Source organism: Tamandua tetradactyla, chromosome 3 (genome assembly GCF_023851605.1).
Source record: "Tamandua tetradactyla isolate mTamTet1 chromosome 3, mTamTet1.pri, whole genome shotgun sequence".
NCBI lineage: Eukaryota > Metazoa > Chordata > Mammalia > Pilosa > Myrmecophagidae > Tamandua > Tamandua tetradactyla.
Window position 1 is genome coordinate 66,080,827 of NC_135329.1, and position 24,589 is coordinate 66,105,415.

Genomic DNA, 24,589 nt, shown 5'->3' on the forward strand with positions numbered 1-24,589 from the left:
TGTGTTTGTGTGTGTGTGTGTGTGTGTGTATGTTTATTTTTATTACAGAAGTTGTAGGTTACAGAAAAATCGTGCATAAAAAACAGAGTTCCCATACATCACCCTACCTGCTTTAATGTGGTGCATTTGTCAGTCCATGAAAGAACATTTTTATAATTCCACTATCAACCATAGTCCATAGCATACAGTAGGGTTCACTGCTTGTGTTGTACAGTCCTATTTACAAAAAATTTTTTTCTAGTAATATATATGCAACCTAAAAGTTTGCCTTTTAACCACATTCCAGCATATATAATTCAGTGCTCTTAATTACATTTGTAATGTTGTGCTGCCATCACCATGCAGCTCTGTATTTTAAACTATTTTATTTCTTGAATTCATTGTGGAAAATAGAAACTTGTGTACTATTGCATGTGGCAAGTAAGAGAAATCTGATTTCTTTCCTGTTCCCTACGGAGAAGGGAGCATGCAGGGCCTTGGAAAATTGAGCTCGGTCTATGGCCCCTGGCAGCTCTCACTGGGTGCTCGGGAAGAAGACCTGCAGGTCGTGGCACTACCCGCCTTGCCTGCTGCTTTGTGCAGCTGTGTCCACAGCCTCTCACACAAGAAGGGAGCATGTTCACGAGCTGGGGTGCTGCTGCCCCTCTGTTTGGCCTTCACCTCTGCCTCATTCTCTGGGGAAGGGCTTTCAAGTCAGAGTACTTGGATATGTCCCAACCTGGAATTTTGAGTTTGACTTTGAGTGACCTTGGAAGGAAGCAAGCAGGCCTTTCTGAGTTAGAGGCGACACTAGGAATAGGCTGTCCTTTGGGTTCATTAGGAAGCAGCCAGAGAGAACCTGGTGCCCAGACCCCAACCTGAGAGGAGTCTGCTCCTCTAAGTGGGAAGCCAGGAGGCTGCCACAGAATCAGCACAGATTTGGGCAGTGGGCAGACATGGTTTGGAATCTTGCCTGAGCTACCAGCTGACTGTTGACCTTGGGCTGTGTGTCAATGCCTGAGCACAGGTAAAAGTGTTATGCTCATGTGCAGAGTGCCAGGAGGAGGGTGCCAGAGAGGGGCATTCACAAGAAGCCACACAAGCGAAGATCCAAACTTTATGTCCAAACAACTTAAACTGGAGGCTTTCCTGCACAGAGCCACCTGCTTTCCAGGAGTTCTTTTTAAGAGCCGTCTCAGTCCTAGCAGTAATTTCCCAACCTGAGTGTGAAGGTATTCAGGGGTGGGGCTCTGTCAGACAACCCCCGTGAGCTCTCTTTTTCATCTGAGGAGCCGAGTAAGGGTAGATCAGCACCTTCTCACTTAACCCTCACCATAGCTGCATGTGGAAGACACCCAGAGTGCGAGAAAGGAAGGTGCCAGGTGCCGGGCGTGACCTGTTCCTGCTCAAGCTTAAACCATGAGATACAAGATGTTTTCAAAAATGTCCCATGGGCCAAATGAAGAATGTCTGCTCACGTAGACAAGAGATGACGCCCATCCCGAAAAGCCTGGCCTGGCGGCAGGCGCCATCACTGCTGCCATGGTCCTGTTCCCTGGAGGCCCCACGGGACCCAGGGAGGAGGTGGGCAGTGAGGCCGGAGTGGGCAGCGGGACCCTTCTGTGGCTTGCTCCACACGGAACATTCCCAGTCAAAATATCTAAGAAATATTTTAGACTATCCACCCTTAATGCTCTTTGTCAAACGAAGAAAATTAAAAATGGACTCTTCTGAAGAGGAATTGAGAGTTTGAAAAGTATTAATGTAAAATTCTTTTGAGAAATGTGCATCTGTGTATTTTAGCATCCTGAACTTATAGTTGTCTTGAGAAATTATTGGACTCAGATATTTGACTAAAAAGGTCTTGGAATGGTTTCCTAACTGAAGGGCCTTAGTAGCAGGGCAGCCCAGGAATCCGTCTTGTAACCACCCACATAATTAAAATGCCTTTTCAGAAACGTGTGCTGACAAGTGCTAACTCAGATGTTAGCAGGTCTGAAAGCAGATTTTCAAGTGACATGAACCCTTTTGTTTTGCTCCATTGCTTCTTGCAGACAGTGTAAAGTAAGTGCCATCTCACCAGCTCTTGCAAACGTGGGATATTCTGAGCAGGAGCTGCTCATGCTACACTGGGCGAAATCTTGACCGTGCAGCTCGCAAATGACCGATTACCTGCCCTGTGCTGGGACTACCAGCAGCCAGGCCACATCTCCTTTTTTGTTTCTGTATCTCTGTTCCCACAAACACGGCAGCCCATGCACATGTGCTTATTTATTTTTTAAGCAGCAGATGGTAGCAGAGATTCCCCTTTGCGCCTTTCCTGCAGAGACACACATCATTTTTGTCACTGGGAGCTTTGTTTGCATTTATTTTGCTCTCATTTCACTCAAAACAGTTTTGTTGGAGTGCGAGCGTTTTTTGTCTTTTGCAAGGTGGGCTCTATTTGCTTGACAAGGCCAGATGCGCTCCCACCTGAAAGCTGCAGGTGGTGGTTTGGGAGAAGCAACCTTGCTCCAGGGTCCTCCGATGGTGGAGCTGGAAGGTGCTTGTTGGACCGCCTCAACTTTGCAGGTTCCACTGAGGCCCACAGGGCAATTTCTGAGCCATTAAGCCACCCTGATGCCCTCAGGCCATGTCTTCTTTCCCAACTGCTGTCTCCCAGCTGCCTGCAGTGGGAGCTTTCTAGTGAGTGGGGTGCAATTTATTCTTCTGCATTTTAAAGAAGGAAATCAAGACTGAAAGAAAAAGAGGTGATTGTCTAAGGTAATACAACCTAGCACCACCAGCCAGTGCACATACCTGGGCCTTACTGACCCTTAGTGCCAGGCAGCAGCCTTCCCCATGCAGCACGGCCCTGTGGTACCCACAAGGGGCCGGCTCAGCGACTGCCCTCTCAGCCTGCAGTCACCTGCCCCCAGCCGGGGCACCAGTGGTCTCCAAATCTGCATTTCCCACCCTTATTCTCCTGCCTTCTTATTGCAGCAAATACCCAGCAGGGGCCTGGCTGCCCAGTGCAGCACCTGCAGAATGGTGACCAGTTGTTTGCTCAAACCTCTGCACCTGGGCACGGCACGAGTATTGGGGGGCAAACCAGGGAGCCATGTGCAATGCAGTAGAAGTGATAGGGCTGGGGCCTGCCCAAGTGCCCCCCTAGTTGAGTTCCCCAGGACTGGCAGGGCTGTGATGTAGGAGCTGCTTCATGAATAGACAGATGGGTTAGGAAAGTGCTGGGCTGCACAGGAGATAGCTGATAATGTCCTGGAGATGGGGAGGGGCCGAGGGGAACCTGGAAGTGGCAGAACAGAACACTTGCAGTGAGCAGTGAACACTTACTGAGATCGAGAACCGAGGGGCTCCCTCAGGTTTGTGGCTCTTGTGTCCGACAGCTACACTGAGCCAAAGGCAGTGCACTGAGGATTGGAATGCCTGCCCCGGGCACTCAGCCTTTCCGTTTAGTCCCACAAATATTTCAAAGCAACTTGGGTTGTGCCGGACATTTTTAGAGGTGACAGGCATGGGAAGCAGAGCCGTGCTGCTGGGTTGGGACCATGTCCCAGCAAGGCTTTAGTTTAGGGCAGATGTAGTTGTCAGTGCACTCGACATAAGCTGTTCAGAGAGAACGAACATGGTCCCCACCCTGTGCTGCCAGCCCCGCCACAAGAAGGCGTGGAGGACTTGGGCACTGTCCGAGCAGCTGTGAGCAGGTGAATCCGTCCTCCCAGGGCCGGGCTCCTTACCGTGGGCCAGCACGGGGTGGTGGTGCGTGGGGCTTGGGAGGAGGGGGTTTTGAGACTTCCTTCTTTGCCCTGATTCCTGCTTAAAGCCTTAGAAATGTTCCGGATCTGTGTGATTGCACCGTTGGTTCCTACCCCATGCTTGGGGAGGTGGAGAATGTTTGTGAACATCTTCCTAGGCAAGGAGGGAGTTTACCTCAACTTACCTAGCTGTCTCCTAGTTTAACGTGGAGGGACGAGAGCATGGGAGCCACGTCGGGAGGGTTTCGTTGCCCCCAGCGAGGTGGAGGCCCTCAGGGCCCAGCAGCCCCCACTTCAGGGCTGGAGCTCATCAGGGCCCTGGTGTGTTTCTCACTGGCACTTGCATCCCGTGTGCCACAGGGCCAAGCACGAGTCTTCTTCCAGCGACGATGAGCACGTGGCTGGCACACCCTCGCACTTGGGCCACCCGCCTCTAGGCTCCAATGTCAGCTACAGAAAGACTCTGCGGCTCAGCTCGCAGCAGCTGGTGAGTGCCTCGCCGTCCCCACGGGGGCAGGTCTCAGCCAAGCCCTAGCACGCAGACCCCTGGGCCCGGGCCCTCTTCCAGGTCCCTCTTTCTCTGTCCCGGTGCCCCTGCTGCCCCAGACTTCTCATTTTGGTACTCCAAGCTTCCAGCTTCTCCCCTAGCGGGCTGGCACCTCAATTATTACTTTCCTTTTATCCTTCATCCAGAGGCTGTTTTCAGATTGAACTAATTTACCCTGAGATATAAATGACAGACAGGCTGGGAGCTCTCCCAGGGGTGTTTCCAGTTTGGGAGAGAGGCTGTTGCAAACGTAGCCTTCAGTAGGTGGATATCTGGGGTGGATTTGGAGGCTTTCACATGGCACAGTCTGCTCACAGTGCCCTATTTTGGTGACGTGTAAGGCTTGTTTGAGAAGGCCATTACCTCCCTCAACCACGTTTACCGTGACCAGCCACCGAGCAGACATCCCTGCTTGTTTGCACACAGAGCCTTTTCTTTGTCCTGGTCTTGGTGGGGAGTGAGGCTTGGCTGTGGTGGGTTACTGGAAAAAGGCCGTGGCCCAGACACCCACTAGCTGCCACGCTTCGGGGGTCCCGGCATTCGCAGGTTTGGTGCCGTGTCGGCCTGCAGAGCTGGTGTGTGCTGATGTAGAAGAGATTCAGAATTGCCCAGGCCAATTTGCTTTCTGAATTTGGTATGGTGTCCTTGGGTTGAGACTTATTCTTTGGAATACAAGTTGTGAGTGATAACCAAGACTTATTTTTACCATCTGTGCCAGTGTAATAATCATTAAAAACATGGCTATTTAGAGGAGACTTTTTCGTGCTGGTTAGTGTATCTCCCCAACCTTGAGCTTCACGTTTAGTGGCGGGCAGTGGGCGTGTCTGCCCTGTAGCCCTCCCCGTACTCCCCAGGACTCCTGGAGCAGGCCAGACCTGTAAGCAGCCCCACGTCACGCACAACTGGGGTGCAGCTTGGATCGCCCATCCTGCCTGAAAGAGCACTGCTCTCCCAGAGCAGAGACAGAGTCCGCGGTGCCGGGTGGCCCTCTTAGGCTGAGCCCTGCTGCCCCACATGGCCCTCAGATGACCCTGTGGCACTTTTCAGAAAAGCCTGAGGCTGAAGAACGGCCCCAACGACGTGGTTTTCAGCGTCACCACGCAGTACCAGGGCACCTGCCGCTGCGAGGCCACCATCTACCTGTGGGACTGGGACGACAGGGTCATCATCTCCGACATCGACGGCACCATCACCAGGTGAGCGGCCCACGCCGGCAGCTCTCCTTCCCTGTGGCTGGGCTGGTGCTGCCCTGGCACCAGCCCCTGCCGGCATCTCCTCCTCATGCCCTCATGGCCGGGCCCCAGGCCTCAGGCTTCCTACCCAGAAGCCGAGTCTTGGGTCTTGTTGGTATTTTAAACGAAGCATTTGTGCTGGAGTGAATCGAACAGGTGTTCCCTTTTGCTCTTTGTTTTGCTTATTTTCCTCCTTTCCGTGTCTGTGCAGATCCGACACTCTTGGCCACATCCTGCCCACCCTCGGGAAGGACTGGACACACCAGGGCATCGCGAAACTGTACCACAAAGTGAGCCAGTAAGTGCTGGCCCTCTTCTCCAGCCTGTTTCGGGCTCCATCCTGCAGGCCCCGCGGCTGCGTGTGTGCACGGGCAGTCCCAGTGACCCCACATTTCGTTCCTTGTCAGAGAAGACCAGAAACTGGGGCGGGCGGAAATGCACAGGTGGCAGGGGAGACTGAGGAAATGACGGGGGGTCAGCTGTGTGCCAGGCAGTGGGTCCAGAGAGCCTGGTGCACCTGGCTGTGGAGCTGTGGCTGAGTGGCCGAGCAGGAAAACACCCATGGGGAGGCCACCCCAAGAAGCAGGACTGCTATCTCGGGCTGGACACAGGGGCTACTGGACTTAGGACTTACCAGCATCTGAGAAGGAAGGGGTGCCATTTCTGCTTTTAGATGAGCAAAATGAACTCAGAGGTAAAGTGATTGGCCAAGCTCGCGTGGTAGCTGACAGCTCACTCAGGAGGCCCTTTCTGTAGGGGAGTCTCCTTCATAGGACAGCTTCTCCCACCAATGCGTCCTCTTCCCATGTCCAGCAAGAGCAGGGCTGGGCTGCGGATGGCCGGCCTCGGATGGCACAGCCGGCGAGCCAGGACTCAGCCCATATCTCGTGATTTCCAGCCTTCTGTTCTCAGCTCTGGCTTGCACTGGCCGGGCCAAAGCTATTTCCAGTGCTCTGTGAGACAGGTAAATGCATTCATTTATCCAGCACTGAAGGCCTTGACCTGTGACCTGTGACCTGTGACCTGTGCAGGCCTCGCCTTGGCGCAGGTGCTGGGGACATCAGGGGCTGGATGTGCTCACTGGCCTCCTGGGTTTTCAGGCCAGGACAGTGAGGGGCAGCTTGAGGGGGACGGACTCCTTCCCTCGCAGGATTAAAAGTTTCTGATTTCTTCCCTGATGCCCAGCTCATGGGACTTATTTTTCCAGATTGTATCCTTTAAAAATTATGAAAGTAATACAAGCTTCTTTCAAAAAGCACAGAAGAGGCAAAGGCTGCAGAAGCGTAAACATACAGAGCGTGTGTCTGTCCCTGCAGGCCGGTTTCCCACGCTGAGCCTTTGCCTGGAAGCTGAGCTGCGGGCTCAGAACATGCTCCCCTGGCTCACCCATGCAGCCCGTGCGCGTGGGCTTCGGTGCTTCCCAGCGCATTGTGTATTTCCGTCTCATGGCTTGTAGGTTGCCGCCCTCGTTTCCGCAGCCGGTGAGGTTTCCAGGAGCAGTTGCTGGGTGGAAGCGTGGGTCCCCTCGCTGACGTGAACGGGTCGCGAGGCGCCCTCTGAGAAGCCACCCCCTTCGCAGCCCCGTGGACTGGGCTTGTGCAGGCCCCTCTCCCACCCCTCCTCCTGGGCTGCTCAGTCTCACATCACACTGGAAATTGCACTTATTTTTAGCTGAAAGAAATCCTCATGGTCAGGACAGTGAGTCGTTTGTCCCAATTCCTTTTGGCCTTCGGAACCTAAATAAATCTAGGCCTGTCTGTGCTGTAACAACAGCATGAGAGCATAGCTGCCTTTTTGGTCTCGATGTAAATCTGCTTTGCAGTGGCTCGTCCCTCAGTATGTGAACATATATTTACTAGTACATACCTCATGTATAATAAACAGTCTCTGTAAAATGCTTATGGCCTCACTGCTTGAAATAGGGAAACAGTTAGAACTTACATGTCCATTATAGTGGGCCAGGTAAATAAATGGGGCATGTCTGTACAATGGGATTTTTTGCAGCCATGGAAATAAATAAGGTAAATCTTCTTGTCTCGAAACAGAAGAAATCTCTTCTTGAAAGAAAGAGTAGCTTACCAGAGAGCACCTGCTCAGTTGGTTTAGAGCAAGTGAGGTCTGTGGGCCAGGACTGGAGGTGCTGCAGGGCACTTCTGCCATCATTTTGGTGTAGAGGAAGGAGCATTTGGCATTTGTTTGCTCACTGGGTTTGTTGTGTGCAGTTGGGGTGTTCAGGCTCCTGGAGCCCCGTGGGTACCCAACAGAATGTGCTGTTTAATTTAAGGTCCTGGCCACTCTTGCTTTGCTCTGCTCCCCGTGGAGCTGGGCACCTCTTAACTTTAACACTCAGCCTCTAGGCAGGTGGCTGCAGGGAGCCACTTGTTGGGAAGCAACAGAAAATAAAGACGACTTAATTTCTGTTTTTGCTGAGTTTGATTACTTGCTTGAATATGGTCAGCTTGGGAGAGATTATCTGTGATTTTCTCTAGATTCATGTAAGTTATTGATTAAAAAGAACCATACAAATGGAAAAGATATGAAACTCCTTCATATTCATGTATTTTCAGTTAATAGCAGGGAAGTCAAGAGGAGTAGTTCCTAAAATAACTAGATCTTTTGGGGGTGGGGGCTAAATCTGGGCAATAAGTCTCTAGTTTTCTACTTTACTTGGCATATTGTTGCATTCATCAGCCACAAATCGGTGTCTCCGCAGAATGGCTAGGATGAGTGTTTTTGTTGTGTCTCCGTGGATAAATTAGTTCATGTCTGTGGCCTAAGGCTGTCTCCTCTCCAGCTTGAAGGTTCTGAAATGGGGGATGCTTGTTGGCAATTGATTCAGGTCCATTTTCTTCTCTCCCCGCAGCAGTTACTTATTTCTTCCCCCACGGCCCTCTCGTGTCTGCCAGGAGAGGAGGGTGATGTGGTGACAGAATTGGCAGCTCTCACGCGCCTCCAGCCCTCGGCCAGGGACAGCTCCTCAGGGGGTTTGGTCCTCCCCTGGGATGTGAGGACAGACCCGGCGATCTCGTGGGTCACTTCTCGCCAGGAGGGCCAGGCCTGGCTGTGCTCGGGCTGGCAGCGTGTGTGTGCATTGGAGCTGGCCCTCTTGCTCTGGGCCGGGCTCTCAGAACTCCAAGGGACTTGGCCGGCGTCGGCGGTGCCTGAGCTACTGCCCTCGCTACATGGTGACCACAGAGGAGGCACAAGGCTCACGGTGACGAGCCCGCGCAGGGCAAGACTAAAGAGGAGGTGTTGGTGGTGGTGGGGTCTCAGAGGACGTGTCACTCGGGCTAAGCCCCAGCATCGGAGTTGGGTTTACAAGGGAGCTGGGTTAAAAGTGAGATGGAGAGACAGGCTGGCACCTGGCGACAGAGGGCTAGGGGCAAGGTGCCCCCCCTCCTCAGAGGGCCCTTCCCTCCCTGCCTGTCGGACATTTCGCAAAGCTGGGGAGGTATTTGGTTGCTGTGACATTGGGTAGGCAGGTCAGTGTGCTCAGCATCCTCCAGCAACAGGGCAACTCCCCCCCCCGCCAAAAAAAAAAAAAAACAACAGTCATCCGGGCCAAGATGCTAATAAAGGGCGTCCCTGAGGTCATCTTCCCCAAATATTTAGATCTCTCTCTGGGCTGGAGGTTTGGAAAGGGGTCTCGAAACTGGGACAGAGAAAGAAGACCCGCTAACCCTGGGCATGACTTGTCCTTGCTTTGCTTTTGGCCTCAGCTGGGGAGAATGTTAAAGAAACGAAGGATGCGTGTCTGTATTGCACCTCTGCTTCCTGGCACCTGCTCAGATGCTCTTTCCTGCCCCTGGGTGCCCAATGAACCTTGTACATGCCTCTTTGCCACTCATCCTTCTCCCCGTAGCACCTTCTCCCTGCAAGGCAGGGTCTGTGCCTGCAACAGTGCTTTCCCAGCTCAGTGGGAGGCGAGGGGGGGCCAAGGAGATGCAGCTTGCTGGAAGGACAGGCGAGCACAGGGTTGGACAGGCACTCGGGCTGGGTCTCCCTGCAGGGTGTGCCTGCTGCTAACTGCCCTTCTCAGCAAGGGCACTTCTGTGCACAAGCTCTGCAAACCTGGCACAACCCAAGCATCCAGGGGGCACGTGCAGGGGCACAGCTTTCATGAGAGTTACTGCCACCAACAAGCCTTTCCCCTCACTTGGACGTCCTCACACTGATTTTCCAGCTAAGCTTAGTAATGGCCTTTGAAACAGGACATTTGTTGGTGACAGCACCTCAGTGGCATGATCAGACTCTGAAATGTACTTGAAATTGAAGCTTTGAATGAAATGAGCATCTCAGACCTCTGCAAGTATGAGCTCTTAGGACTTGGATGGGAAGAGCTGATATGGAAATAGTGACCTTTTTTTTTAAGATGGCGTTAAGTAGAGAGGTAAAATACGAAGACATTTAATTAAAAAGGTGATTTGATTATCAGATGCTTTCCTGTGTTCTAAACGAGCTATATTTCTAGATTCTTTTTGTCTGAAGCCTTTTCTGTTTCTTGGTTTTAGTGAAAGTATTACTAAGCAATGCAGAGGCAGGTTCTTTTGCCACCATAAAATGTCCATGGGGGTACAGTGCCTTGGCAAGGGCGGGGTGGGGACTGGCTCCTTCAGCCAATACCAGGCACGGCTCTGGGGGCAGTGCACAGGGCGGGAAGTGGCAGCTGACTCGCTGACTGCAGGCTGACGTGACACACACGCGAGTGAGATGTGGTATTAGTGAGATGTGCGATGAGAAAACCAGCAGGGCCAGGAAGCAGTGCCTGGAGGGAGTGAACGTGTGTGTGTATGTATGTATGTATGTATGTATGTGTGTGTGTGTGTGTGTGTGTGTGTGTGTTATTTGGAGTTCTAGCAGTCTGAGGGGGTGATGCTGGAGTGGGGGAGCAGGGGAGGTGAGTGGAGGAGAGGACCTGCCGGGGGAGCACCCAGGCAGAGGGGACGGCTCAGGCAGGTGCCCGGGGCAGGGCGGGAGCACCTCTGGGTGGCTCTCCAGGAGGGAGGCAGCAGGTTGGGGCGAGCACACGTCCAGGTCTTGTTGGCCCTGGGGCCCCAGCAGAGAGCATGGCTTATGTTCTGAGAGGTTTGGCCACCCTCATGAGGTCTCCGCATGATGTTTGAGTCTTGAGACTTCTATTTCAGGTCCTGTGTGGAGACTTACTGGGTAGGAGTGGGGCGAAGAGGCAGCAGGGGAGGCCCAGGATGGTGGTGGCATGGCCGGGGTGGGTACGTGCTGGGGCCAAGAGGACTGTCTAGAGGCTGGGACGAAGGGTGAGACCAGGGGAGGCCAGAACAGAGGGCTGAGCAGGGCGGCTGGGACAGGGGGTGAGGGTGGGGGTGGCTGGGACAGAGGGCTGAGCAGGGCAGCCACGACCAAGGCTAAGGGCGGGGGCGGCTGGGACAGAGGGCTGAGCAGGGTGGCCGGGACAGGGGGTGAGGCCCAGGGCAGCTTCTGGGAGGAGCTGGCTGCAGCGTTCAGTGCTGGACCATCCACATCTGAGACTTACATGTCTAACGGGTGGCATGGATTTGGAAATTGAATATATGGGGCTGGAGCCTAAGACAGGGGACTTAACTGGAAATACAAATTTGATAGATACAGTGTAAAGATGGTCTTTAAACCATTTTAATATATTGTATCTAATCCAATGTATTCCAAGTATAATTTAAACATGTAATCAGTGTAAAAATTATTAAGGAGCTGTTTTAGTTTTTAGGCTGACTTTTGAAATGTGGTATGTGGTTTATGCTTACAGCCCATCTCATTTCGGACACTTAATTTTCAACAGTTTAAAAAGTGAAATGTTGTCCAGCTAAAGCAATTGTGCTGTGTTTAACAACAACAACAAAAAACAGAAAACAAAACATTTTATGCCGTGTCGGTTTCGATGTGGTGTTTAATGCCACGGAAGTGGGTGGGATCAGCTAGGGACTGGGGGTCCGCGGACCCCGGGCATGCCAGCATTTTGAGGCTGGGAGAGGAGGTGGAGCCAGAAAGGGACCTGAGAAGGGTGGTCAGAGAGGACGGGGCTGGGGATTGGTGGGGTGCCTCAGCCAGGGGACAGTGTTCTAGAGGAAGGAGTGCCAGCTGCATCAGATGCTACCGAGACATTTGTCAAAGGAGAGCTGCGATTGGCCACTGTATTTGTGAGGTGGGTGTCCTTGGGGACCTTTACAGGGGCAATGAAGAAGGTAGAAAAAGCCCGATGAGAGTGGGTTGAGGAGGGAAAAAGTGGAGTCAGTGGATATAAATAACTCTTTGCAAAGTTGTATGATAAAGGGCAAAAGAGAAATGGGATTGGAGCTGGAGCAGGCCTAAGCAGGTACAGTTTGCTGGTTTTCCTTTTTCGTGGCTGCAGTGGCTGCATGTAATTATTGGCTGGTAGGAATTATCCAGTGGAGAGGAATTTGATGGTGTGTATGAATTTGATGGTGTGTGTGTGTGAGGGGCAGGTGTGGGGTCGGTGCTGGAGCCAGGGCTTCGCTTGGCAGATCTTGTGCACAAGTGGACAGGGCCTCCTTGGCTGGGAGGAGACGTGGCAGGTTGACCAGTTGGACTCATCCAAATCTGTTTCCCTGTCAATAAATCAGGGGGGAAAATCCCTACCAAACAGAGTTCTCATGAGGGTTAAATGAAATGACAAATGAAAGTGCTTAGTAAATTATAGCTAAATGCTCAGGCTTCTTTCCCTATTGGAAATAGGATTTTGTATAATGGGGTCTTTACTTGCAAAGGAGCTTCCGTGAAACAAATAGTGGTCAGGGCTTGTGAACACAGAAGTTTCCCCTTTATGATGCCATTAAACACGAATGCTTTGTCTTTTGCAGAAATGGATACAAGTTTCTGTACTGCTCTGCGCGTGCTATTGGGATGGCAGACATGACCAGGGGGTACCTGCACTGGGTAAACGAGCGGGGCACGGTGCTGCCCCAGGGGCCCCTGCTGCTGAGCCCAAGCAGTCTCTTCTCTGCGTTGCACAGGTAACTCCTCCCTTCAGCCCGCCTCCCTGCCCAGACCCTCGCTCCCCTTGCTGGGAGCTCCATAAGGTTAGCTTCCTGCCCTGTCTCCCCATGCTCCATATTGGGCACCAGGAACAGTCAGTCTGAAATGCAGGTCTCCCAGCCAGATGCCCTCTTTGGCTCCCCACAGCTCCCAGGGTGAAGCCTGGATCCATGAGCTCGGCATGATGTGACCCTTTGTTATCTGGCCCTGCTCTCTCTCCATCCCAGTGCTCTCCAGTTTCTAGAACCTAGCCCTTCTGGACTCTCCATTTTCCAGAATGATTCTCCTCACCTTGAGAGCCTTGGCACACACTGCCGCCCCTTTTGGGTAGCTCTCACCTTCTTGCTCCCCCTTCCCAGCCAGTCATGATAGCATTTTGAGAACCAGCATCTCGCTTAACGGGGAGCCCCTCTGCCGCTGCCCCCCTGGGCCCCTGTAACTCTTGCTCTCCTCTGAAAAGCTCTGGCCGCACTGTTTATTTTAATGGTCCTCAAACGGTCTACCACCCAGGTTCTGAGGGCTCTCCTCTCGCCTTCAGCACACCAGCCCTGGCTCCTGCAGCAGGGGAGGGGACACAGGACTCCCACATGGTTTGAGGTCCAGGGCACAGAGACTGTCGTGGTTACTGCTGGGTCCTGGTCCTGCTGAAGGGTCACTATGTCAACAGCTTTGTCTTTGAGACCCAAGATGGGCTTCAGCATGAATCCCCCTGTATTTGGGGGCCAGATTAGCTCTGTGCTGCTGAACATCAAAACCATGGAAAACTCAAGATAGGCCCAAAATGTCATGACTGCTCCTCTGGCATGTTTTTCATTTGCTCTGTAGATACATTTATACATTTACCTTCTTTCTTGGGGTGTGTAATAACTTTTTGTCCTGCAGCAAAAGATCTTGAATTGAAACTTGCACATTCTAGGAGAATATTCAGGCAAAACCTGCGGATTCTGTGGTGTATCTGGCTAGCTCTCACCTCCTTGCTGCCCCCTCCCAGCTAAAGTCCTATGAGCTGCCACTACCATGCAGATTGTAATGAATTCCAGATATTTTAATGGAATGGTGTCCCTGAGTTTTATTAACAGTTTGCAACAAACACATCAGCGTATGTTCATAACAAGGCTTTTTCGTGCAAGTAAGAGGTTGATGTTAGCATTCTGACATCCTTCCACTAAAATAAATTGAAGGTGATCTTTGTCTTTTTTTCTTATAAATATCACTGTCCAAGAAATCACGTTTTCCCTGTGAGGAATTATTTTAAAAAAAACAAAAAAAGAGGAGAGCTCAGGGGTACGAGGGTAGTTCAGTGGTAGAATTCTCTCCTGCCATGCGAGAGACCCAGGTTCGAATCCCATCCCATGCACTTCCCAAACAAACAAGCAAACGGAAAACCAAACCAAACAAAAATTCAACACATGGTGCTTCAATAGGCGATACTCACATAAAAAAAGAATGAAATGTGACCCCTGCCATACGGCATACAAAGCAGAAAAAAAATGCAAAAGGAGAGCTCACAGTGTGCTCCCTCCATGGAGAGAGATGCTCCACAGGCGTGGGCTGCACGTCTCATCTCCTGCTGGCTGGCCTAAGCCCGCCTGCGTGCAGACTCTCCGCAGGATCCCTGGGCTTGGTGGACAGGTCTCCAGCTCAGCTGGGGCACAGATGGCCGTTCCACAAAACTGCACTGGGCACAGTTCTGATTGTTCAGCCCTTGTGTAAATGGAGTGAAGGAAATATGGCATGCAGGCGGTCAGCAAAATGAGGAGGCAGAGAGGCCTGAAGTGGGAAAATGAATGGGAGAGGCATGATAGTGGGAAACTGGATGAAAGAGAGGGCCTGAGGTGGGAAAACAGAATCACAGAGAGGGCTTGCAGTGGATAATCAGGAAGGCAGAGGGGTCTGGAGTGGGAAAATGGGACGAGAGATGCATGATAGTGGGAAAATGGGATGTCAGAGGGAGCCTGAGGGGGAAAATCCCATTCCTCTGTGCCCCCATTTGCAGCGTGACTGCAGAGGCACCTCCCATTTCAGTCTGTCCTTGCCTACTGTTCTAGTGTGCTAGCTGCCAGAATGCAATATACCAGAAACGGAATGGCTTTTAAAGAGGGGAATTTAATAAGTTGCTAGTTTACGGTTCTAAGGCTGAGAAAATGTCCCAATTAAAACAAGTCTATAGAAATGTCCAATCAAAGGCATCCAAGGAAAGAAAGAGACCTTGGTTCAAGAAGGCCGATGAAGTTCAGAGTTTCTCTCTCAAGTGAGAAGGCACATGGCGAACACAGTCAGGGCTTTTCTCTCAGCTGGAAGGGCACATGGTGAACACGGCTTACTCTCCTGGCTTCCTGTTTCATGGAGCTCCCCAGGAGGCATTTTCCTTCCTCATCTCCAAAGGTTGCTGGCTCGTGAACTCTCTGCTTTGTGGTGCTGCAGCATTCTATGCTCTCTCCGAATCTCCTTCATTCTTCAAAATATTTTCTCTTTTAAAGGACTGCAGAAACTTATCCAGACTCACCCAAATAGGTGGAGACATGCCGTCACCTAATCCAGCTTAACAACCACTTTTGATTAAATCTCATCTCCAGGGAGATGATTTGATTCCACTTTCAAACACATAGTATTGAATAAGGATTGTTTGGCCTTCATGAAATGGAATTTTGATTAAAACGTGGCTTTTCTAGGGGACATACATTCTTTCAAACCAGCACACCTACCAAATGAGGGACTGGAGTAGATGATCTGAAAGGCCCTTTTCAGCTCTAAAATGCTGCTTCTAAGACATTTGCTGAAGAAGGCTCAGAGAATCCATTTCATACTCCTCGCCGCTTGGCTGGGGAACTGCTCTTAGTGAGGTAGGAATTGGGACTTGAGCCGTGTGATTCTTTCTGCTTACCTCCCCCGTTTTGTTGTGGAAACTGAGCTCTCCAGATGGAGTCTGCAAACCCTCCATGCACAGGCTCTCCCTGAATAAGCGTGGCCCAGGCTCATGGCCATCACTGGGATGCACTGAAGGGAGGCTGGAGAATTGGCCTTTGGTAGTCCCCAGGATTCAGGTGCTGGGCAGAGTTGGGCTTCTGCAGTGATGAGGCAGCAGTTGAGCTGGGGAAAGGAGAAATCACTCCACAGGGAGCTCGGCTTTCCCTCTGGAATATCCTGAGCCGCTCTCAGGCTTGGAAAATGGCAATTATTAGTTTGTTAGAGTAAAATTTCTTCTGAAGTGAGGTATGAAACTAGGACTGTTTGCAAAATTCAGATCACCTAACAGGTAGGGAATGCCAAGGAAGGATTTATAGTGCTCGCCATAGCGATTCTCAACCATCCTCACCTCTTCCTCCCTCAGTGGGCTTTCTGGCCACCAAACCAGGAGCCCCCCACACTTGGAAGCATTGGGTGGCCTGGGACTGTGGGAGTGCTTTCTTACTATCTACTGTTTACCTCCACGTGTGTGCACGTGGGCTTCCTTCCCCTCACCCTCCACCCTACCTTCTGCACCATGTGTGTACATGAGCACATGTGAGTGTGTGAGAATGTGTCCGTGTGTATGTGAGTGTGAGATTGCTTGTGTGTGTGTGAGTGAATATGTGCATGTGTGCATGTGTGTGAGAAACAGGAGATTGAATTTGGATGCTTTCCCTCCGTTGAATTTCAAGACAGACAGTTGTTCTACGCCTAGCTTTAGGGGCTTGAGATGGAGTTCAAGTCCCTGGTTTTAGGGTTACAGAGGGGTTGGAGCCCCTGAGGTCCCTGAAGGGCTTTGGACACACAGCTTGGCGTGTTCGTCTTCTCAGTGCTGTCATGACCATCGTCGGTACCCACGTTATATACTGAGTGGGCAGAGAGGAATATTTCTAAAACACATCCAGAGTTTGGGGTGTAATCAGGCTCGGTGAAGCTAGCGCACCCACCGCCCACTTACAGAAAAAAGATGGCACCGCTACTTTCAAAAAGTTCCACGATTGCTCTCATTTTCCACCCCAAAGTAACCTGGATTTTGTGTTAATCATTCCTTGCTTCTTTTTTTTTAGTAGTTTTATCACATATATTTGTAATTCTAGCCAATATGTTTAATTTTGCATGTTTGTGAATTTTATATAGTTGGAGGCTGTGTTCTTTGCTCAACATTATGTTCCTAAGATTGTTGAGTGTGGTTATAATTCCCTCTTTTTACTGCTGTATAGTTTTCTGTTCTGCTCCTGACTCCACTGCAGTTAGGTGTCCGTTTTGTTGTTGGTGAATATTCGAGCTGTTTCCAGTTGTTTGCTATGATAAGCAGCGGTCCTAGCGTTCCTTACGAAATCATTTCCTCCACTGTAGAATGAGTAGATTGGATTAGTAATTTTCTTAGTTTTGTCAAAATCATTACTTTATTGCAAGAATAATATGAAAATAAACATTATGATATAGAAATTGCCTAAAACCTGTGTGTTAGTTTACTAGCTACTGGAATATGATATACCAAACCAGAAGGGCTTTTATAAAGGGGAATTTAGTAAGTTACAAGTTAACATTTGGGGCCTGTTTGCAATAGTTGCTCTAAACTCTGTACTCTGGAGTGAAATTGTTGGCTCATGCAGGATGGACAGTTTCAGATGCACTAGGTAATTTCAGACTGGTTTGCCAGTTGATGCTTCCAGTAGCAGTGTAAGAGTGTTCTGTGTGCTCCACTTTCTTGCCAACGCCTTGTCAGACTCACATTTCACTAGTCTGGCGGGAACGAAGTGCTTCTTTTCATATGTTTATTGGTTTTTCTGGCTTCCTCTTCTGTGAAGTGACTGTAAGTTTTTAGCCATTTTCTTCTTAATTTGTAAGAACATATTATATGTTCCCGATACCTAGTGTTTGTTATAAGTGCTGCAATATCTTTCCCAATTTATAGCTTTTGATGAACATAAACTCTGAATTTTATGTAGTTGAATGTATTTCCTCTCTGGCTTGTGCTTTTTTGTGCATTAAAAAAATCCTTCCCTGGTCTCTGGGCATAAAGGTATTCTTTTATATTTTATCTAAAGGTGTTGCCTTCATGGTTAGGTCTGTATCTGCTGGGAATTGATTTTTGTACATAGAGTGAAGTTGATGTCTAGTTTTGTTTTGATTTTTCCTATATGGATAGTCAGTTGTGCCAGCACTGCTTACCAAAAGGACTGTATCCCAGCTGCGGTGGGGTGCCACGTGCTGTAATTGAGGTGTCCCTATGTGTGTGATTCTGTTTCTGGAAACTCCGTTTTGTTCCACCAGCGAAGAGATGGGCAAATTTTCCAATATCACACTAAGCTCCAGCAGCTTTGTAATAGTTCTTAGTCTATCCAGTAGGGCAGCTTCTCCCCTGGCACCATCAGACATGTCCTGGCCTTTTGGCCCTTTGCACTTGTATGTAGCTTTTCAAATCAAATTCCACAAAAACATGCAAAAACCTATTTAAAGTTTGATTGAAATTAAAATGAATCTATACTACTGATCAATATAATATTGAATTTTGAATGCAACAGTATGGTGTGTTTTTTTCCATTTATTTAGGTCTTCTCTAGAACACTTCAATATAGTTATATGATCTTATCCATAAGGGTCTGCAACATCTTGTTTTGATTTATTCCTAAGACATTTGATATTTTAAAATTCTATTGGAAAGGGTATTTACAGAATTATGTTTTCTCCTTGTTTCTGACATAAGAAAATGCAGTTGAGTTTTGCATATGATTTTATAGCCAGCAGCTTTTATTAATTCTGATCATTCATCTCTAGGTTCTTTGTATTTTATGTAGATAATTCCTTTTTTCCCCTTCTTTCCAATATTTATAACTTATTTATTTTTCTTGCCTTACTACACTGAACGGGGTTGAATTAAAACTGGTAATGGTGGCCACTATTTTTTCATTATTAAATGGGGTGTGTGCTGTAGATTTTTGGGGATTGCCTTCTATTCCTGGTTTAAATGTTTTATCCTAATTAGGTGTTGAATTATTTTGAATGCCTTTTGTGCATGTATTGAGATGATCATGTTTTTCTCCTTTAATCTGTTAATTTGTTACTGACTTTAAATATTAAGTTACTTTAATTCAACTTTTTATACATTGCTGGAGTCAGCTTGCCATATGTATAGATTTAGGATTTCTGATGTATATTTACTCTTTGCTCATATTTTTCTTTTTTTGGATTTTGCTTTCAAAGTTATGCTAGCCTCATACCATAAGTTTGGAATTGTTTCCTCTTTTTTTATGCTCTGGAAATATTCTTAGAATGATTGGGAGAACTTTTCTACCAGTGATTGGTGAAATTGCTTGTCCTAAGTGTGTTCTTTGTGGAAAGATTTTAAAGTACTTGCTCAATTTGTGAATTTGTGTCTAGTGCTTTTTAGGTCAGTTACCTGACTTACGCATATTTAATTTTTAGAGATACGAGAATGTTCTGAGTGTCATGGCATCTTGGACGATTGAAAAATAGTTTGGTATTAACCAAGCACATCCCCTCACTCTGATACGTTGTTTATTTATTTTAACAGAGAAGTGATTGAAAGGAAGCCAGAAAAGTTTAAAGTTCAGTGTTTGACAGACATCAAAAACCTATTTTTTCCAAATACGGAACCCTTTTATGCTGCTTTTGGAAATCGGCCAGCTGTAAGTAGTAGATTATATATACATATATATATAATCCAAATTCCAAATTACTTAATAAATGAGTAAAACAGGAATATTTAATAGGGTTAGACCCTTTCTCCCAGAAGGGAACCAGAGAGGTGAATTCATAAGCTTAACATTTAAAAGTATAGTATTGTCACAAAGCAAATACTGTGAGATTTTATATGTATTGTCCAAAATTCCTGGAAAGTTCAGCTTTTGGGAAAAGATGTTTGGGTACTAATTGCCCAATTATAATACTCTCTTACTTTTGAGAATCATGACAGAGAAAATAGGTCTGAGAGGAACCTTAACTAAGGAAAGTTAGCATTGTAGGCGTTTTTGGGAACCTGCTCTTTAACTCATCCTCAGAGAGGAAAGGTGATTTAATAGTTTCACGTCAAAGCATATTCTTTCCTTCAGCAACTTGGAGGGGTAACCCTGGTCAGTGAAAATTTTATGATATTGCATCCCTTCACAAAAGGCATGTGTTTGTCTGTATCATGATGCCTTTTCTAATTAACTCTTTAAACTGCTTTTGCCAAATATAGGATGTGTATTCATACAAGCAAGTAGGAGTGTCTTTGAATAGAATATTTACCGTCAATCCCAAAGGAGAACTCGTACAAGAGCATGCCAAGACCAACATCTCATCGTGAGTCCTGTCAGTGTCTGTTGTCACTGAGGCGTCACTGTTTCCGCTTACCCCTCGGACTGGTCCTTTACAGTTTACAGTACCCCTATTTATCCTTTGCTGTCTCTTTTTTTGAGGGTGGTGGTGGTGGTGCATGGTCCAGGAATGCTACCTATTTTTTCATCTTTAATTCTTATAGGAAAAGATGTATTTTAAATTCTTGTTTTTTTTTACCAAAACTTAACTTTTGGGCCATTTTAATTAAATCGGATTTCCTCTGACTCTAAAATTTAAACTAGTGATTAGATTTTGCTGCAGAAGGGAATTGGGTGTATTTGAAAGGTTGTGGTTTAGATTTACCAAGTGAGGTTTGAAAGTCTAGCAGGCAAATTAGAAATGTGTCTGTATTGAAGTGTCACATGCAGCTGTGCTTAGAGAGGAGGAACCGTGCTCTCTGGACATCTGGACTGTACCAGTGTCTTCCTAGGAATGGTGTTGGGCCGTTGTGATAGGAATCCTTGTCACGGTTTTGCTCAAAACCCAGTTTCCCCGTGTCAGTGGACTCAACCAAATTGTGGTTTTGGAGTAGGTGTGAGGGCTGTAGAGTCCCTCACGATCCTGACTTGTCTCTTTGGACCCCTGACTCTTAGGATGATGAGTGGACTCTCAGCCTGCGAGGGATGTCAGGGTGCTTTAGCTGCGCCCCCTGCCTTGTCCGTCCCAGGGGCTGCCTGCTGTTGGCCTGAGCTGGGCAGATCTGGAAAACAGCCTCTGGCCTGAGTGACCCCAGGGGTCTGTGTGGGGTTGGGATTGGGTCTAGGGGCTTTCTAGAGGTCCAGGTTCTCTCCACAGCTGACCTTCAGGTTCAAGGTGACCTTTGTGCCAGGTAGAGTCTCACTCAGCCTAGGTGGGCAGTTTCAAGCTGGAAGTCCTGGGTCTGCCCCAGACAAGCCCCCCTTAGTCATGCTGCCTCCAAAGCAATCTCAAGGGACGTGGGAGGGAGGACAGGGCCAGCCTCTCCACCTTTCCGAAGGGACATTAGGCTCAGGCTGCCTTTGGACTGCAAGACCACAGACATTACATTTTTTTCCTAACATTCCCTTGCAGTGCCCACCCTGTTTTTTAATAAATGGGCACCCCTGAAAATGTCCCGGTTCCTCTCCTCTCTCAACCCCACAGGAGATTTTCCCCAGGATGGAGAAGATCTGGTGGATTTATGTCTAGGTCCATTTAGGAGATCCTGCCTAGAGACAGCCAGAGCCCCTGCCCAGACCACAGCTGAGGGGTGGGGCTTAAGTGAGGCTCCGAAGTGGTGGAGGGGAGTCAGGTGCGGAGACCCGATTGTTCCTGGGAGCCAGGGGCCGCCTTCCCGGGAAAGCATTGATCTGGATACAACTGTCCTGAGCCCAGGTGGTGCTTCCCTGTACACTGTCCTGAGCCCAGGTGGGGCCTCCCTGGACACTGTCCTGAGCCCAGGTGGTGCCTCCCTGGACACTGTCCCCGAGCCCAGGCACCCTCCCTAGACACTGTCCCCGAGCCCAGGTGGTACCTCCCCGGACATTGTCCCCGAGCCCAGGCACCCTCCCTGGACACTGTCTTTGAGGTATTGCCCCAGATGGCCTCAGATGAGGAGGGACTGGCAGGACGGCACTGCTCAGGACTGCGTCCGTGTATTTGGGGGCTCAGCCTGCAGCTGGGCCTTGTGCGTGGGTGGCCAGGGAGAGGTGCAGAGAGATGGGCTGGGTGCAGGGAGGCGTGTGGGGGCCCACGTCCGGCGCCACCACAGCCTGGCAGGGACATTGCTCTCTGCAGGGAAGGCCCTCCCGCAGCCACAACATTCAAACAAATGGGCCCAAAGCCGGGAGGCGTTCTACAGTGTTTGTTTTGATCCCCCAAAAGACATATTTCTTGGTTACTTAGAGACATTTTTGCCATTTTGTGCAAGTACAGTTTTTCTGTTAGTCCTTTGGGGCCTTATTATAGACACATCCATCCTTATTTAATAAGATATTTTATGCCTCCGAACATGCTAATTCCTGGAGTTTGGGTTTTGAAAGCGCCTTGAAGTTCTTAGCAGATTCTAACTGGTAGGGACACCATGGCTGCAGGGAGTAGGGACATGCAGAGGGGTTGGGGGGCCCCTGGAGGTCTGAAGGTGCGTGTTTGGTTTAGCAGCTCCCCTTTGTGGCACAGGCGACAGAGGCCGATGTGCAGGGACGTCTTTCGTTCTTTCTTTCTTTTTCTTTCCTTTGTATGCTGTGTGGCGGGGGGGGGAGGTCACATTTCATTCTTTTGCCATGTAAACATTCCCTTATTGCAGCACCATTTCGTTGAATTTTTTATTGTTGTTTGGCTTTTCGTTTGTTTGGTTTGTCTGTTTGGGAAGTGCATGGGCCAGGAAGCGAACCTGGGTCTCCTGCATGGCAGGCGAGAATTCTACCACTGAACTACCCTGGTACCCCCTGCCAGAACTTCGTAGGGACACAGATAGCAGGGTGAGAGCTCTGCAGGACCCTGACCCGAAGGCCCAGCGAAGGCAGGACACCTGCCCAGGCCCCGCAGCAGGCCAGCTGAGTGGTGGCCGTCCTACTCTTTTGGTCCAACTGGCCTTTTCCCCTTAAGACATGCTGATAATTTGTTGTCACATAAGTTTACTGAGTACCCATTGTGGGCCAGGCATCGTTGCAAATGTTATTTTATTTATTTCTTACGCTGATAGTGTGGTAGTTTTCATTATCCCCCTTTTATAGTTAAGGAAATTAAGGCACAAAGCGAGTTCATCATTTGCTCAAGGTTAATGCATGGTGGGTCAGGTCCACGTCTCCATAACCCTAGGACCCGAGGTTTTTTTTATCCCCTGGGAAACATCTGTTTGGTCCAGAGCTGGGTCTTGTCCGAGGCTCTCCTTTGTGCACACATGGGCTGCCTGTACGCTTCCTCTTTCCTCTCTGCAGCCAAGGCCCCCACCTTCTAAGAAACCCTCTCTGGTGGTTCCTCTCCTCCTCTTTGGTCTCTTCTCTGATTTCTTCTTGTCCAGTAAGAAAGTGTTCTAGAACCACCTGTGTCATGTGGGGCAAGTGGCTGGCTCCTGGGGGTCCAAACAAGTCTGGCTCCCAACTCGTAAGCCCTGGGTGCCTGGCCAAGTTCCCCTGGTCTAGGGGTCCCTCCGTGGCAGTGACGATTTCCATTTTCCTTCCAGGTATGTGAGACTATGTGAAGTGGTTGACCATGTATTCCCCTTACTGAAAAGAAGCCATTCTTCAGACTTTCCCTGTTCAGATACTTTCAGTAACTTCACCTTCTGGAGAGAGCCACTGCCGCCCTTTGAAAACCAGGATGTCCATTCTGCCTCCGCATGAGTGTGCTGCGGGCCTCGGGATGGGGCCCCGGAGACTGGGCCCCACACATTAAAGGATGGGTTTTTGGGAACCGAGGAGCTGGAGCCAGAGACTGATGTGCTGTCACTTGTTTAAGAGCAGAGAGATTTAGAGGCACTCCCAGGGGTGGCCTCTCTAAGTGAAAAGTGAAAGGTGGTCTTTATAAGTGCGGAACCGGTGCATTTGTGCAAGGAGAGTGCTCCAGGTGTGATGCTGCGGCCCCCAGACCCTGCCAGACCCCCCAGCACCAACGCTGGTGTGTGCAGAGCAACCCGAGGCCCAACAGAGGGTAGATGGAGGGCTGTAACCCCCAACACCTGACAATCGGGATGCATCTCAGTTCTGCCACCTCCTGTTGCCTCCCTTCCTGCAAGATGCTCCGAGAAGGGGATCCAGCCTCCTGCTCTCTGGGCCTCAGCCTTGCCAGGGTCCCTGTGGTACTGTTGCTGGGCTGGCCCCTGGGAGCGGCTGCTTTCCTGCTGGGCACAGGTGGTATTTGAGGTGTAACATGCGCCCTCCTCTCTCGTGGGGCCTGAGCTGGGGAATGTGTGCCTTGGCGCAGCTGCGGGGCTGCTCACTGCAGAATGCCCTGGGCTCAGATTGACCATGACTTAGGTGGCATTTCAGAGCAGCTGGGAGTTCTGGGCGCCCATCCACCCAGCGAGCTGGAGCTGACGGTGTACTTGTCGGTTTATGCCAGATTGATATTGGCGTTTGTGATGGAAGCTCTCAAAGAAACTGGTCAATCTGAAGAAAATAGTTTCAGGAATTTTAAAGTGTATCCTTTGTAGATATTATTTATTCTTTACTCTGATGGAGTTCCTGTTATAAAAATCTTAGCATATTCTTTCTATTACAACTGTCATTAGTGTATAAAAAAAGAAAACACACGTTTGACTAGCCAAAGGGCCTTATTCTACATATCTCATAAGACTGACTCTCTTCTGGAATTTAGAAGTGTTTTTTTCCTCCTTAGCCTTTTCCCCTCAAATTAAGGGCAAATAGATGAGTAATAATTTGAATGACATTAACTGTGTCGGTAGGAGGTCTTTTGTGTGTTTATTAAATTGGCTCACAGAGAGGACAATTTGAAAATGAAAGAATTCTTTTGTAAAAGAGTTTGCTTTACTTTTTGAAGTATTATTTATTTAAAAGTGTTCTACTCCAGTGACTGAAATAGTTTCATATTTAAATTGCATTGTTGGAGCCATAGAAGAAAACAAGAATGCAACAGCTTAATGGCCGTTTACTCTTTCTGTGAAAGAAAGTTCACCAGTGCTGCCTCCCCTGCGGTCAGGGGACTCTGTCAGCAATCAGGGTCCTTCCAGCATGGTCCGTGGGGACATTTGGGGCGGTGGGGGTGGGGGCAGGTGTCCAGGGTGCAGGTGATGATTGTTAGGGAGTGTGCATGTGCTGGTCTCTTTCAGGGGCACAGAAGGACACAGGCAGTCCTGCCTA

The 24,589-nt window shown here is 49.3% G+C and overlaps 1 protein-coding gene across 5 annotated transcripts in view; it reads left to right on the forward strand.

The window, feature by feature from the left end:
- Positions 1 to 24,249, forward strand: part of LPIN1 (lipin 1) — a 127,349-nt gene extending 103,100 nt beyond the window's left edge. For all 5 annotated transcript variants that reach the window (XM_077153226.1, XM_077153227.1, XM_077153228.1 and 2 more), the window contains 7 exons: positions 4,095 to 4,221; positions 5,329 to 5,477; positions 5,725 to 5,811; positions 12,344 to 12,496; positions 19,006 to 19,120; positions 19,672 to 19,775; positions 22,954 to 24,249. In XM_077153226.1, the coding sequence (XP_077009341.1) occupies positions 4,095 to 4,221; positions 5,329 to 5,477; positions 5,725 to 5,811; positions 12,344 to 12,496; positions 19,006 to 19,120; positions 19,672 to 19,775; positions 22,954 to 23,113 (895 nt within the window). In that variant the 3' untranslated portion in view covers positions 23,114 to 24,249. The remainder of the gene's footprint in view (positions 1 to 4,094; positions 4,222 to 5,328; positions 5,478 to 5,724; positions 5,812 to 12,343; positions 12,497 to 19,005; positions 19,121 to 19,671; positions 19,776 to 22,953) is intronic.
- The last annotated feature ends 340 nt before the right edge of the window (positions 24,250 to 24,589 follow it).